The 16,461-nt window shown below is 35.9% G+C and overlaps 1 protein-coding gene across 15 annotated transcripts in view; it reads left to right on the top strand.

The window, feature by feature from the left end:
* The window catches only part of NOL4 (nucleolar protein 4), a 412,809-nt gene that overhangs the window by 301,755 nt on the left and 94,593 nt on the right, over positions 1-16,461 (top strand). For 14 of the 15 annotated variants that reach the window (XR_003517122.2, XR_003517123.2, XM_027577286.2 and 11 more), the window contains one exon: positions 12,562-12,675. The exons of the other annotated variant lie outside the window; for it this stretch is intronic. Coding sequence is in view for 12 of the 14 variants with exons in the window: in XM_027577286.2 (XP_027433087.1) it covers positions 12,562-12,675 (114 nt within the window). In the remaining 2 variants the exon portion in view is untranslated. The remainder of the gene's footprint in view (positions 1-12,561; positions 12,676-16,461) is intronic. 15 annotated transcript variants of the gene reach the window in all.

Below are 16,461 nucleotides of genomic sequence, written 5' to 3'. Positions count from 1 at the left end.
CTGATTCACTCATGCAGCTTTGACTCTCAAATTACTTAACTAGTTTTCTAAAGAATATCTGTTGATCTAGAAAAAAAAATTGTGTTTCTTCAAGATGTTCTGATCTTAAAGAGCATGTATAACAGATAAGATCATAAAAGCAAAACTTTATGAACAAGGTGGGATTGGTCCATACCTAAGTATAGTCTGTGTTTTGTGACGTGATTTCTCTTTTTGTGTTCTGAGCTTAAGTTAGAGACTATTTCACCATGCTGCACATGTTTACATATATTTTTTATAAAACTCAAAGGATATTTCGGGGAGCCATTGTAAGACACTTGCAGCCCATAATTCCTACTGTATCTCAAATTGTGCCACTCTACCAAGATAGATCAGGTAGCCTAGATATTTGAATTCAATAAATTCAGCGTCTTGAGAATTACTTGTTTACTTACTTTTTAAATATCATGTGATTAACTATGCTTGAAGAAATAGGTCTATGACATTTTTGTAATATTTTGCATTTTTGTAATATTTTGCTAAGGATGTTGTCCATGAGGCTACTAAATGTCCATAGTATATTACCTTATTTCAGAAACTTCTTTTAGAATGTCATACAAGAAAAAAAGTGCTTCTTCTATGGAAATAGAATGTTTTTCGTTTTCTCTTTACTAGGAAAATGCAACTAAATTTGTTTACTTTTGTGCCCACTGCCAGCAAGTTCAGAGCCAAAGTTTATCTGAAGTCCTAGTTGTATTTTTGTTTAATTGATCATAGAGTGTATATTTCTTTGGTGACTCTGATATCTATTTTAGGGGAAAATGAGATATAAATTTAAAAAAATTAAATCTAATGGAAACACCGTATTTTAATACCATCATCAAAGTTCTTTATTATAGTATTTCTTTTTAAATACATCCTATAGTGCCCTCCTCAGCTATTTGGATACCTGGTCTTCTGAGAAAAGAAGACTCAACTCTTATTTCATCAGAAAAGAAGTAATGTTTAGGAAATAGTACATTTTTTTAGGGAATTTCACTAATTAAATCATTTGCCTCGAGTTGTCTAATGTAGATGAAAGAGAGATCGGAATTGTTTCAATTTAAAACTTCTCTGATATAAGCATTGCAAAAGCAACAGTGACACTTGCTATTCATTCTTTAGCAAATGGAGATATTATAAAAAATGAATTAAAGTGCTTCTTTGAACGAAAACTTTGATTAGAGATATAACCATCCCTTCATACAAGGTCATGATTAAAAACTCTATAACAACCTGTGCAGCCATTATTCACATTATTATTTGCACAACTGTGTAGGTTTCTGTCTTTTGTGACCAATTAACTAAATGATGCTAATTAGCAAACACATTTTGTTTGAATTCCCCACCTGTTACTTGTGCCAACTTTTGGTCTCTTTTTTTTTTTTTTTTTTTTTTAATAAATGTCATCTACCATTCCCCGGGATACTTTTCATGTCATCTTCTGAGTTCTTTATTCAGAGTATTTCTTTTTAATTGCATCCTCTAATATTCTCCTTAATGATTTTGCTATCTGACCTTTTGAATTCACAATTCTTTTACTTTCTCAGTTTCAAGATCTGCATCTCTATTTCACTTTGGCCATTGTTAACATGGATTTACATTAGTCTAGTTATCAAAGAGTCTGTACAAGCAATATTAAAAACTTTGACAATCATCTAAAATTTTTCAAATATCTGCCACTGTCTTTGCAGAGGAAATGTCCTCATTGTATTTGCCCCTGGATGAGCCCGAAGCCTCTGTTCCCCCATCATTTAGCCTCCTTCAGGATGTGGCTTCATCAACCATCCCAATGCTCATATTCCCTTTTCATTGAGAGGGAAACTTCTCTTCTGACTTAAAAAAAAAAAAAAAAAAAGTCCCCAGACTCCAAGAAAATATTTCATCTGGTGTCTCTTCTTCTTCAGTTGAGACCATCCTTCTTTGCCAGGTTTCCTGAAAGATTATTTTATACTCACAGGTCACCAGCAACTCCCCCAGTGGTCCCTCACATCCAGACTCTGGTTCTCACGACCCTTTTGAATTGGTTCTTTAAAAGAGCACATGACTGCCTTTGTACCAGACCCAAACATTGCATCCTCAATGAGGCTTTTGTTACTCTCCCTCCTTATTTACTTTTTCTTGCTTTTGAGCCACTTGCTAAGATCCTGGGCTTGGCCATGTACCGCATCTTCCCCTATCTGCAACTGCAGAGGTCTGTTCTATGTAAGCAACTCTCAACGTTGAATCCCAGTCATCTGCAGAGCTTTTGTGTTTCATTCCAAATGTCAGCCAGATGCTGGCAAATGTATTGTTCTATCTGCAAGGAACTCATTGTATTCTTCATCATTCATCCTCTCCACTGGTCTTTCACCTCATCTACCAAATCACGAGTAAATTCCTCTTGACTTGCCTCTTTCTGGTAATAGTGCCACTAATTGTTGTTTTTACAGCAGTGCTCATAAACCTGGAATGAGATCGGACTCTTTCTTACACTTATGGCTTGCATCTTACCACTCACTGAATTTCGTTTATTTTCTTTGCTGTGATTCCTGAATCAGTCCAATAATTTTGACTTTTATCAGCTACCATTTTAGTTCTAGCCCTTCATACCTCATACTTATACTCTGACATAATCATAACTCACCTCTCTATTTTCATCTTATGCTCCCTCCCTACCCTCTATTCCTAGGCAGGGACAGAACTAAGATTTGTGCCTGAAAGTTATAAAAGTTGTGCCTTTCATTAAAAGAAAAGTAATACAAAATGTTGAGCAAAAAATTAAGTAGAGGATGAATATTTATTTCTACTTAGAAAAGACACCATACACAAAAAAATTTCAAAAACAGAAGTCATGAAGATTCAAACCCTTTTCCTCTGACATCTCTTGAGACAATTTTCAGACACTCTTACATATAAATACTTCCTGATTTTCACTTGGCTTTCCCTCCCTACCCGGAATGCTTACAATACCCAGAAACTCTGGGAGTCCCATCCAGTTGAGGGACCCTGGTGTCTAAACTTCATTGGCTTTATGAGAAATCTTCCTTTGCTCCTGGAGTAGTCTTCCTCGATTCTCGCTTTGATGACATCAAACTTTTGCCATCTCAGAACAAATTCTAAGTTTCTTACAATAATAGAGTAAGGCCTTGTGAAACTGAGAGACCTAGATTCAATTCCTGGCTTAGTTCAATCCCTGTACAACTTTGTGTGCTGTTTCTGAATCTCCACTTTTCTAAAGGAGTGGGCTATTGGGGTATTATATGTGATAATGCATATGAAATATTTAGCATCTGATCTGGCCTCTTTCTACCCTTTCTTCTAATATGCTCAGTTATTTCATTTACCACCTTAAGCCATCACATGGGACTTCTGGTACTGTTCTCAGTGTGTGCTCTTGTGGTCCATGATTGTTCTTGACTCAGGGATCATAGATATTGTTTATTAAATATATTAAGGTTGAAGGGTAACTAGAGTGTAAAGAATATAGCCAACATAGTTGGCAGAGTTACTTATCACTGGATCTTTTAGTTTTAGCAAAACGTTGACTTAAGCCTCATGGAGTACCCCTCCCAACCACCCACTTTCCCTCTACAAATACATAAATACTGAGTAGAATATAACAACTTTTTAAATACCTAGCCAAGAGCAAAAGAAAGGAAAGGAAATTTTCAGGCTATGAACTTGATAGGAAACTCATAGCCAGAGTTATAAGCCCTTAATTTGATAGGGTAACAGACTAGCAAGGTAGAAAAACTGAATGTAGGCCAAAAGGTCAGGGTTGCCATCTAAATGCACACTTAAATTCAAGAGATGTGGATTTTGTAACCAGAGAGGAACATGAACTGCAAACTGTATAAGTAGCTGGGCCTCGGGAAGAGCTACTGCCCTATGAAAGGAGAATTAGAAACATCCAGTTACAACTTTCAGAAATAAAATGGCAGGCATTATAAGCATTAAAATTAAAACCTTCCTGGATGGGTTAAATAGCAGATAAGATTCAGCCAAAGAGAAAAATCAATAATCTGGGACATTGAACTACGGAAATTACTTCTAGAAAGAAAAAGACAAATTGGAAAAAAGAAGTGAAGTTGGAAAATAGAATGATAAAGGTAGATCTAAAAGGCATTCCAGAAGAGAAATTAGAGTAAGGACAACATTCAAACAGATGCTAAGGGAGAGTTTTTTAGAATTGAGTAGACCGTTGAATCCTAAGAACAGAGAAATAGACCAGTGCTGAGCAGTGTAAATAAAAACAAATCTGTATCTGTGTACATCATAGCGAAACCACAGCAGACCCAAGAAATTCTTAAATGTCACTATGAAGAAACGAGGTTATTTTAAAACAGAAAACTGAATGAACACACCTCTTTCCTCAAAATAGATACCAGAAGACTGTCTACAAAGGACTAAGAAATAGTCTTTTTTTTTTTTTTTTTTTTTGAGAAACTACTTTTAATTAACAAATCAATGCCCAGCTAACCTCTGCTTCCAGAGTAAGACAGTGACCAATGTTACCACTCGCAGGCTGGCTGTGGAAGAGCTGAAACATCCTCCAAGCAGAGGGAAGCTGAGCCCTGAAGGAAACAAAGGGAAATAGCAGCATTGCTGAGAAAATCTGAAGAAAAACGCCCTGATTTCACAGTCTAAGAACCATGGATCTTGGTTCTTAGACCTGCTTTACCAGTCGTTACTGGTAGACCTTGTATCCCTGAGCTTCAGTTTCCTCCTGGGAAAAATGGAAACAAAAAAGTCCTACCTAGCCTAGTACCCAGTATCTGAGGAACATGATAAAATGCAATCTAATTTGGAATTGCATTCCATGGCTCCCTTTATTGGAAAACCCTCACTGTCTCAATCTCTGGAACTAGTTGGAGGACTAAATCAAATATATCTTTATCTATTTAGTCCTCACTTCTTGCTAAAAGCAGGCTTAAATCTCTCTCTCTTCTGTGTGCAAATTGTACTTTGTGGTACTTTTTTGTAATTTTATCCTGTCTTCTCTTTCTGTTATTTATATATGGGCCTTAGCTCCCTTACAGGAAGTTCTGTTCCTCAAGTACTATGCTGCTTACCTTGTTCATGTCCCTATCACCTACAGTGTTTTACATAGAGTGCAATTAATTGCTCATGAAAGCAGCTCAATATATGTTCAATTCAACTGAATTGACGTTGTCGGATGAAAGACGAATGAATGGACATTTACTAATGTGTTACTTTGTGGTAGAAATTAACTGGGAGATAAGCTAATTTTTATTGTGTGCTATGTGTTTCACAGTATTCAGCATTTGGCATTTCAATTTTAAAAGTGACTGCTAACTGAAAATCTAATAGGGAAAAAAAAATCTCCCTAAAGAGAAAAGTTATATTGCATTTAATTTTAATTCTTGTTAACTCTTTAAATACTGTTTTTAAAATATTTTCATCTATTTGGCAGTTTCTGTGAATAGGTAGTGATATTAACTGAATGGGTAGAATTTGTGTACCATGTTGGGTTTCACAAATAAGCTGTTGGGGCAAAGAGACCATGACTGACAATAATCATAAGTATATCTAGTCACTTATTTTCAAGATTAAAAGATGTTTCCTAGTGGAGATTTAAATAAGTAGTCACTTTGTTAAAAATGATAATATGTCATTTCATTTGATAATTTAGTTTTTCTTGTCTTGATCAAAGATATTTTCAGATGGGATTAGCCAAACTGGGCTTCTAAGTATTAAATACAAGACATTAAATCCTCATGTATTTGTGAGAGATCATTATTAAAGGCCAATAATGCTCTAAAAATTAAGGCCAAAGTACATACCATTAACTCATAATTATTTTTTTAAGATTTTATTTGAGAGAGAGAGAGAGATCATGAGAGGGGGGAGGGTCAGAGGGAGAAACAGGCTCCCCGCTGAGCAGGGAGCCTGATGTGGGACTCGATCCCGGGACTCCAGGATCATGACCTGAGCCGAAGGCAGTCGCTTAACCAACTGAGCCACCCAGGCACCCCATTAACTCATAATTATTATCAAAGCTTGGATGAAGGTTAGTTAGCATTTCTGTTGAAAACACTTTTTCAATCTCCTTTCAAATAGGTCCAGAGAATTTTCTCAAGAAACTAGGAAGTTCAAGGATTCACACATAGCTGGATCCATGGGGTCAGATGTCAGGGCTTCTCTGCTCTTGTTTCTTAGCTATGCTTCTCTTGTGTGTTAGCTTACTTCTCAGACAGGTCCTTGCTACCTGTTATAAAATGCTATCAGCAGCTCTTAGCCTCTCTTCTTAAAACATAGAGTCCAAGAACTGTCTTCTAGCTCCAGATCCCCCTTCCCATGAAAGGACTTTGCTCCTATTTGGATCATATATCTGTCCTTAGATCAGCCACTGAGAACAAAGGGATGAGCTCTCATGATTGTCCACACCCACACCTAAGTCATGGCGAGGATCAGGTCACTGAGAATCTTTGTCATTTTTTCTACCAAAACCGTATAGGATGAGGAAAGAACAACTAAACTATGATTTTAGTCCACATCCACAAACCTTATCTGAAACTTTGGATCATATGTGGTCCAGAATTCAGAACTTTTCTCAAATTTGGGGCATGTGACAGAGTATATATTCTACTAACTGCATAACACTCACAACAGGTCTGAGAAAGCCTCTCACAGACAAATATATAAGTATTTCTGCCATAAAAGATATGGATATTCACAGAAAGTAGGAAAAAGAAAGATTATAAGTATTCTCATGTCAATTTTTTCTGCCAAATTTCCCCAAATTTATCAAAAAAACTTTCAATTTAACAACATGAACAGTACAGAATTGTGATAAAAGATTGTGAGTCTGTAATTAACATACTTTATTGCATGTATATTACACCCTACATGCTAGGCATGTATTAGCTTGTAAACTATGATAGCAGAGAGAGTACTGATACTATTTATATATTTGAACTTGACACAGTTCCTGACATATAGAATGTGCTCGTTAAATACAGTCGTTGAATAGATAAGTGAAGATATCAGTGACTTCATGTACATTACCTCATCGTGGAATTGTAACAATTGTCCCATGAGATGGAGACTATATTGCCTCTTCAGAACTTACTGAATGAACCTTAGTTTTGCCATTTGTAAAAATAGAAATAATGATATCTGGCAGGATGAGTGAGGCTCGGGGAGAGTATATAGCAAAAGTGGACAGACTGATTACAAGTAGCTGATCTCATAATAATATCCTAATAGTCTAGCACGTCATTGCTAGACTATTACTTTATTCCACTGATGTATACAAATGAAGCTACTTGGTTAGTAGAAGGGATCCCTTAAGGGCTACAGTTTTCTACACAGCCTATAACAATTATCCCTTTAGGTATAGATATGCCATTTGGGGGAGATAGAATATGCATTTCATCTAAGCTGCAGAATTTTAAGATTATGTATTTTATGAAGTAACAAGATTAGGAAAAATAATCTTAGTGTAGGGCCCTATCTAAACTGACTAATGAATCATTTGCTTTGGTTATTTTGAAAGAGCTCATTCTATATAGAATCTTGGGTGGATGTGCAGTTGCTCCCAATCTGACCTCATTTAATACTTGATCTGGTAAAGCACACACCCTCAATTCTAGCGAGCCTTGCCACTAATAAGTACTATTAACCCATGAATAGAGTCTTACAGTCATGATTTCTTGTTACTTTTTTAAAACTGTAAAGAAACAAAACAAAACTGGAGCATCCTAAATGTGTGGCAGAAGTTCAGAGGACCCTAACATTGTTTAGTTTATATTTTATGACCAAAAAAAAAAAGGAATAGTTCGTTGGTGTGGTGGTTTTACATGTGTATATAAGGAAAGGCACCTTTATGTTGTGCCAACAGCAATCACATCTTAAGTGCCCAATTAAAATGTGACTTTTTCAACTCCAAAAGTTCCATGCAACAGTTTAGCCATCTGTTTAATGAAATGACCACCACTGATTTGGTCATAGATAATTATTACAATAAGAACAGTGCTAGGGAAAGATCAACTCATCCCAGTTGAGGATGACAGTTAATTATGAAGAGGTAATTAGTGAAGGTGATTCACACTGTCTCATCTCCAGGGTAAGAAATAGGTAACAAATCTCACTCTAGGTATAGATCATGTAGTGTGTATGATTATATACATCTTTGAATCATTATTTTTAAATCTTACAAGATATATACCAAATAATGTATTTACTGAGCTAAATTGAACCAGAAGGAGAAGTGTTGTTTTTCATAAATTATCTATTGAATTCTATGTATTTGAGGTTTTATTGGTCAAAATATTCTTAGGTTATTACATGGAGGCTTTTGTGTTCTCTGGCCACTCTTACTGATGTAAGGGAATTTTCAGCATTTGTCCCTCGTCGAATCCATGATGAGAGCCCTTAATACACTTTGCTAATTACCTGCCGGCAAGACCCCAGTGCGGCAATATTAGAATAAGCTCTGTGCTATCAAATGTGGTGAAGGAATGGAGAGTTCTGATGAAGATCGTTCTCAAAACTCACACTAAACAATAGTTTTAAAAAGTCCTCTATGATAACATTGCTTTGATAAGGAGCAAAATTGATTAATTTCCTTCTTACTTTCTTGGCTTAAGTACTCCTGAGCTGTGAAATAGATAAAAGCCAAATTATGGAGGAACAATAAACAAAAGACTTTCATTTTTAGTATCTTAGAGCCAGGTGCAGCATAACGGACCTCTGTGTGTAGTGAAGAGCTTTGGCATTCAGTATTAGAACCAAGGGGATTTTTAACAGATTGCCTCACAGGAAAGCAAGAACTCTGCCTGGCTCCTCATTCTCATTTTGCACGAGACTAAGCTTTTCTTATGTTTCATATACAGTTATTTCTTGGCACTCCTGGTTTCTCCAACATGAAATTCTTACGAATTTATATTGCATCCATTTAGAACATGTGAAGAACTGAGCTAAGTTACATTAATTTTTGTGCTATTAATGAAGAAAGGTTTTAAAGAACCAATAGCAAAATATACTAGGAGATTCTCAGTCCCTTTAAGAGGAGGATTTTGGTGAGATCCTAATATATTCTTTGCTTAAATGCAAAATAGAGTTAGCTGTAAATGGATTCTTCTGTAGGAGTGTGTAGTATTTAAGGTCTCTAGCTTTGTTTAAGCTTACTGAGACTTGAGTTGTGAACTGAGAATAATTCTTTACGAGGAATTATTCCCAGTTTCTCATCAGTCTTAGATATAAATCCAGGTGTTTCCACATACATAGCTGTGTGATCTTGGGCAAGTTATATAATCTCTCAGAACTTCAATTTATTTTTCATCTGAAATACGAATATTAGAAGTACTTTCCTCAAGGGTTTTTTGGAAAACTAAATTAGATAATGAATCTAAGCTGCTTGTTTTAATGCCTGACCATCCTAACACTCAGAATGAGTTATTATTAATATTTATCTAAAAATTAAATTAGGATGGTACCCGTTTTCTACTTAGAGGTACATATTTCATTATATACTTAAGATATAGTAAGTTCTTTGAAAAATACCTGTTTATTTCTTAAACTGTAACAATGACTTATTCATTCTGCCTTTCCTTCCAATGAGCATGTCTGAATTGTAATACATACTTGTAAAGGGTTAGCTTTGGTCTGCTTATTGTTTAGTTGAGCGTAACAGGATGTGTAAGGATTTTTTCTATAATATTTTATATTAATGATAAATTAGGTAAAAGTACTAAGTATAGAACAGAATTTAGAGAGTAGAAGGGTTGAGAATTGGGAGACATGAAATCTGGGTTCTATATATAGTTAAATCAGTGTCTATTTCAGTTTCTTCAAACTTTAGTGAAGAAACTTGTACTGAATGATTTCTGTGGCTGTTTACAGTTTTCTTAAGTTATAATTCTAGCATAAACTCAGAACAACCTATTTTCAGAATTATACTATTTAACTCCTGGCTATGTCTATCACATATCTTTGCTTCTACTTATTTTTTTTCCACTTAATAGAAAAGAGTACATGATTGCTTTATCTTAAAGTTGATTTTTTTCCCCAAAATATTTGAAACATTAGGCTATACAGTGACCTTAAAAGTGATCTAGCCCTACTCAGCCAGGACATTATTGTATTCTGAGAAGACCAATTTCCTATATCTGGAAAAGACTCAACTCTCCCCATCATTTTCTTTGAAAAGGAAATCATATAAATTATCATGCCTAACAACTTTTACTGTTCTAGCGAAAGTCATTTCCCATTTTGTGTTTTAAAAAAAATTAATTGAAATAAAATGCTAATTTTCATTACAGGGGTATTTTACCTTTTATTCTCCTGTTCAACAGACTTTTATGCATTTAAGAAGGTGTGTGTTTATTACTTTAATTGAATCAGCTTAATAAAGTCCTATAGCTTTATATATTCCTAAATTTGAATGGAAATACCTGATGGAGGAAAATAAAGATAATGAAGAGCAGGAATACATCTCTCTGAATTTCATGTGACTATCAATAATTGGATCAAGAAAAGAGAGGCTGCCAATGTTTTATTTAGATTGTGTTAATTCAGTCCCCAGAACCAGATAAAAGGTCTAATAATATAGTTTATAATGATGTGAACTGTCACTTCTATTTGAATAATGTTAGCTACAATCAAATAATTTTTTCTTTTTTCATAATGGAATGTTCTTATTCTCATTTTTTCTATAACACCTTTGCCTCCAAACATAATTCAGTTGAGAAAAACAGCACTGTGTACCTAATTCCCATGTGGTTTAGATTATAATTTTGAGCTGAGCTGTGGCCAAAGCTTTGCCCTTTCATGAGACACTGATTTTGTGGCTTAATATATTTTTGGTTCTGAGCTAGATTATCTTATCCATACTCAGGGAAATACAGAATGAAATGAAGAAACCATATGAATTTTGAAATTATATTTACATCTTTATGGCAATTTATTTTTTTTAATTTTCAATTATTGATCTGATTTGATCCTCCTCTCTGTTCCAAGCACACACTCCTGGCTTTCTAATTTCCTTCTCAAAATGATGCCACTGCATTTACCTGCCACTTCAGGGGCCTCTCTCTTTTCTTTCTTTTGCAAAAATAGCATTTCCAGTGTCTTAATACTTTATTGTCAAGGTTGTCTAGGCGTTCTTCCAGGCATCTCATGGGGTTAGCAGTGGAGACAGTACCCTGTACCTTTCCTACCTTTTGTCTACAGAGGTTACTTTGGAGGTGGAAGCATGAGGAGATTAGCTGAGGCAGCGACAGAAATTGCTTCCTAGTTCAAGCAAGGTCAGAGGCTGGTCTTGTTATACAATATACAAATTCCACTGAGGAGTATCTGTGAAAGCACTCATGGTCTGAATTTAGCTGTTCTTCAGTACTGAGATATAAACCCTATGGTTCAATTTGCTAAAGCACATTTTACATGCTAGAGTTAGTAAAAATGAATCAAATACCATAAAGGCATGCTCCTATTCACTTAAAAAAAAAATTAGAAGGTCTCTTTTAGGTTAGAGGCTTCTAATAAATGGCATCCATACATATTTGAGATTCAGGCTTTGAAAACTCTAAGGTGGCATGTTACTATATAGGCTAGCTTCCCAAAGGACATTTTTTATTTTCTAATTTCATATTTTGCTATCTTATCTGGCTTAATTGTCATGTTATTTCTTATCTATCATTTGCTTATCTTCATTAAAAAACTGTTCAATATCATTAAGCACTTCATCTTTCAGTTAGACGATTTTGCATGTAATTATGGGAAACGAAAATGGAAAACTTTTCTGATTATCACAAATGATATGGAGAGTTGCAAACAATTTGAAGTTAATTATGAACTTAGTTGGGTGGGTTAATTAATTTCTACGTGGGCTACATAGAAGACGGATTTCCAACATGTATCCATTAAGTTAATAATATTAACTCCTATTTTATAAAGAAAACATGTAGGTACACATACAGCTCATATCAAAACATCAAACTTTTATTATATCGAAATCGTTCCAGGACTGACGTTTTAGTTTGTATTTAAACAAAGTATTTTTAGTGCTCGCTTCGGCAGCACATATACTAAACAAAGTATTTTTAGAGGATTTGAATCATACCAATTGTGTCCCAACTTTGACTGCAAATATTCACATTTCATATTAAAATTGTTCAACATGGTCTGAGTGTCTGTCAGTTTTTCCAACTATGTTTCAGCCTCGTCACTTGATTTTGTTTTGTTGTGCATTGTCATATGTTACGAGAGAATTAAAGCACTTCTTTTATTTACAAAACCCAGTCAGCATTTTGTCACTGCCTATTCAAACTCCAGCTTAATGGCCCAGACTGACTATTTGTGACAATGGAGCTGTGGGAATGAGTGATGGATCTGTGTAGCGGCGATAGCTTTAACCTCTAACTAGCTTTCATTTCTCATCTTTGCAATTTCCATTTCCTCTTTTTATTGAAATAAGTTCAGTTGAAATAAATGGATACTCCTGCACATCCTGTGAGCTCTTCTGAGAATAACATTGGTCTGTTAATAATTTTTCATGTTTCTCTCTCTCTCTCTCTCTTTTTTTTTTTTTTTTTTTAGTCTCGACCTATTCCTTCCCACCTTACTTCAGCAGTTGCAGAGAGTATCTTGGCCTCAGCCTGTGAGAGTGAAAGCAGGAATGCCGCCAAGAGGATGCGTCTGGATAGACAACAGGTACTGAAGAGCCTTGGGGGCTGGTGTGCACCCGCGATGGCAAACAAATATGGTTCATTTAGTCCAATTTATGCAGAAGGCGAAAGACTCTCGAATGGATTTTGAAGTACACCAAGATACAGTTTTTGTGTCTTTATGATATGAATTTGAACTTGAAAATGCATGTTCATGAGATCAGTAGGCATACGTCAAATTTTCCGTGGTGAAAAATGGCCAACTGTAAAGTTAATGAGCCAGAATTCTGTTTAGTATCCAATTTGCGGGCTAATGGCTTATTTAAATAAGTGGTTCTAGCTGATCATTGACAATAGTTTTGTAAATTTACCTGATTATTTATGATAGTGACATGATTGTGTTCATTCTGAACGAAAGCAAACCTCTCTTTAATGGCCTCTGGTCTGCTGCTAAATGTCTGTGGATTATTCTGGAAATGGTGAAAAAGCAAAGATTTTGCAAGCCTAGAAAGCTGTAAAATGGGGATATAAGACAATGAAAATGTATGTCCTGGGCTTGCTTCCTCATTAATGAACCATTTACTATATGCCCATTAAGAATCCTCTTTCTCTGTCTCTTTTTAAAGGATGTACCCCCCTGTGGTGTGGACGTGTGCATTTTTTGTGCATTGTGTGCTTATGTTTCATTCAGTTTTCCCTTGGCTTATCTGCATCCATCTGTCGCCCCTTCTCAGGTCTGGAATGCCTTTCTCTGTTTTCTTTCTCTCTCTGGCCTTCTTAATTATCCATAATAAATGACTCAATTGTAATATATGACATCAAATGCTACACATAAAAGTATGCTGCATTCTGACTTTAAGTTACTTTTACAACAGGTGATCTGGTGCCTCACATCTTTAAGTTTGGAACGAGAGGACTAAATTGTTAGTCTAATTTTGTTTTTCCTGTGAGCCAATGAGCTTCTAAGGAAAATAGGAAAAAAAAGTTTTTCTCTTCCAGGACTAAAATATGTAAAAATGTTTCAGAATGGCATTATTTAAAATTTATGTGTTTATTACCAATATGGCGTGTGCTAATAATTCTAAACAGTGCAAAAGAAGACTTCAATTTTTTTAAATGTAGTATTCACCTCAGATAAAATATATATTTTGAGTTTGTTCATCATTCTTGGCCAACAGTATTTATTCACATGTGCATGCCCTCAGTGAGACTTTTATCATTAAGTCTAGAATTTATCTTCCTTGAAATAAGTCAGAGCTCTATATACAATACCATGTAGCAGAGTGATTAAGATGGTATATTCTAGAGTAAAGACATCTGGTTTTGATTCTCAGCCCTACCTTTACTAGTTGTGTGCCCTTCAGAAAGCTGTTCCATTCTCTGTGCCTTACTTTCTTTATGGGCAAGCTAACAGTAACAGTTCTCATCCTATAGGGTTGTTGTGAGAATGACAGATTTATGTTAAGTACTTAGCCTGGCATGTAGTAAGCATCAGTAAGTTCAGCCTAGAAAAGAAGATTTTAACTGATATTCTGTCAGTGCCTTGGCATCTGTAAAACTAGAAAGAAGCACTAATAGGACTATCTTAGATACGGGAGTTTTGAAGTCAGACTAAGTCTATTTGAGAAAAGATCATAATTCTAGAAACAGGAATGGTAGAATTCCAGGATTGAATGGGCTCTTCTGGGTGTTGTCTTGCCATATATCCCACCTAGTCTACACTCTAGAATGGTGTCAGTCATATATACAGTTATTATGAAAGTTGAAGGACTGGTTCACATTATGTACTACCTATGATATCACCATACAGTATCCCCAAAAGCTGGGCATCCACCAATATTTGGCCCAACATCTTAAACCATGGTTGGCCTAATCTATAACATGGAGGGTACAAATATTAAGTTCATAGATTTATTTTGAGGATTTCATAAGGCAAGGCATACAAAAGCATAGTTCATTTGATTTGTTTATGTATTGTTGGAGCTTTACTCTGGTCACCATTTGCTTGAATACCTAAAGTGGTAGGAAAATCCCACCTCTGGGGCTGAAGATCTGCTATTTGCTAACACATGTGTCCTGTTATCAGAGAGCTATAATCATTTTGACAGTCCTTAAATTGAGATCAAATTTGTTTTCTAGAGCTTCCACCCACTGAAGAAAAGCTGCTAGCAATCATGAGGAGAGTGACTTCTTACTATTCCCTACTTCCCAGGGAGTAGGGACTGGAATGGGTGAGGACCAACTAGCTGTTTCCTTTTTCTGTCCTCCTATGTAGTGGTCATTTATGGCAAGGCTTCATCACCTGAGAATAGGGGATGTCCAATATCTCTCCCACCTAGGAGTGTTCTTTCCAGGCTTTAAAAGTGTTCAATGAGTTTGGGATGTATAGGGGATATGGAAGAAATGATTTAAAAAAATACATCCAGTAATTTTGGAAACCTAATAGCATTTTTTTTTTTTTTTTGCCATTTAGTAATTTCGACAACCCCATGAGAAGTAGGTATTATTATTCTCATGTCCCTATAAGGAACCCGAGGTTCAGAGAAGAGGGATTATTTGTACAGGGTCAGCTACATCAGACTCAAATCAGCTCAAATCAGACTTTGAGTTTATATTATGTGTGGCTGACACGTGAGATCTCTATATAATCCTATACCTTTCAGTGATAAATTCACTGAGGGAAAACCTGTGTCCTGGAAGAAACTCTTAGGACACATATCATTTGTGCCTCTGCTCATATTGTTGTTGTTGTTGTTGTTGTTTTTTAAGATTTTAAGATCAGTAGGCATCTGTCAAATTTTCCGTGGTGAAAAATGGCCACAGCGAGAGACGGAACACAAGCAGGGGGAGCGGCAGAGGGAGAGGGAGTCTGATGCGGGACTCCATCCCAGGACCCTGGGATCATGACCTGAGCCGAAGGCAGACGCTTAACGACTGAGCCACCCAGACGCCCCTACTCATAATGTTTTCAATAGTGCACTTTTCTGTTGGAAAGCAATCTATTTTAATAACAAAGATATTTGCACTCTTTTGTAACTAGCAAACCAGCCTTCCCCAGTAAGCAAGTTATTCCAAGCAGGACATTTTTGTCTCAATATCAGCTTGAAAAAGTGCCTCACTTCATCTGGGAAATGAGTTATGCATTGCAAATGCTGGTTTAGTGTTTATTTAGTATTTTAAAATAATACATATTACACATAGATATTTAAGAAATCTAAATTATTTCTGTTTAACATGAATTCTGCAGATTTCATTTGGCACGCCACACAAAGACTTCTACCAAGTGACTTTGCACTTCCAACCCAAGCACACAGATGGGAGAGCCCTCTCCTAATTTGATCTAAACCCTCTTTACCCAAGCAGAGATAGCAAGGATTCTTTTGTGTGTTGGCAATGAGACGATTCTTTTCTGTGCCCATTTTTAACCCAACTCACAATTCATAGAATTTGCTGGTGACTCAGAGATTCTTTGTCATGCCCCTGCTGTTCTGTAGGTGCATGAAAGTTCAAGAACTGGACAGTTAAATCTGCATTCTGTTAAGCCCCATGTCTGAGTGCTTGCTGCCAGTGGTTGGCCACATGTAGAGCGATAATTATGTATGTCCTTCAGACTTTATGAAGCTTGATGAATTAATTGGATTTTATAGAGCTGTTTGAGCTATGGACATGAAAGGTATTATGGATGTGTTAAATACTTTATTTCATATGCCCACCCTGCACCACAGTCCAAAGGAGCCTTGTTATTATGCAGCCTGAGCCCTGGAGCAAGCCAGTGGCAAGGACAGCAGCCTCCTGTTTTATCAGGAATCAGATTTCACAGAACTGAGGTCAA

Source organism: Zalophus californianus, chromosome 14 (genome assembly GCF_009762305.2).
Source record: "Zalophus californianus isolate mZalCal1 chromosome 14, mZalCal1.pri.v2, whole genome shotgun sequence".
Lineage (NCBI taxonomy): Eukaryota > Metazoa > Chordata > Mammalia > Carnivora > Otariidae > Zalophus > Zalophus californianus.
The sequence above is the reverse complement of the archived record's forward strand: the minus strand, read 5'-3'. Positions and strand labels throughout refer to the sequence as shown.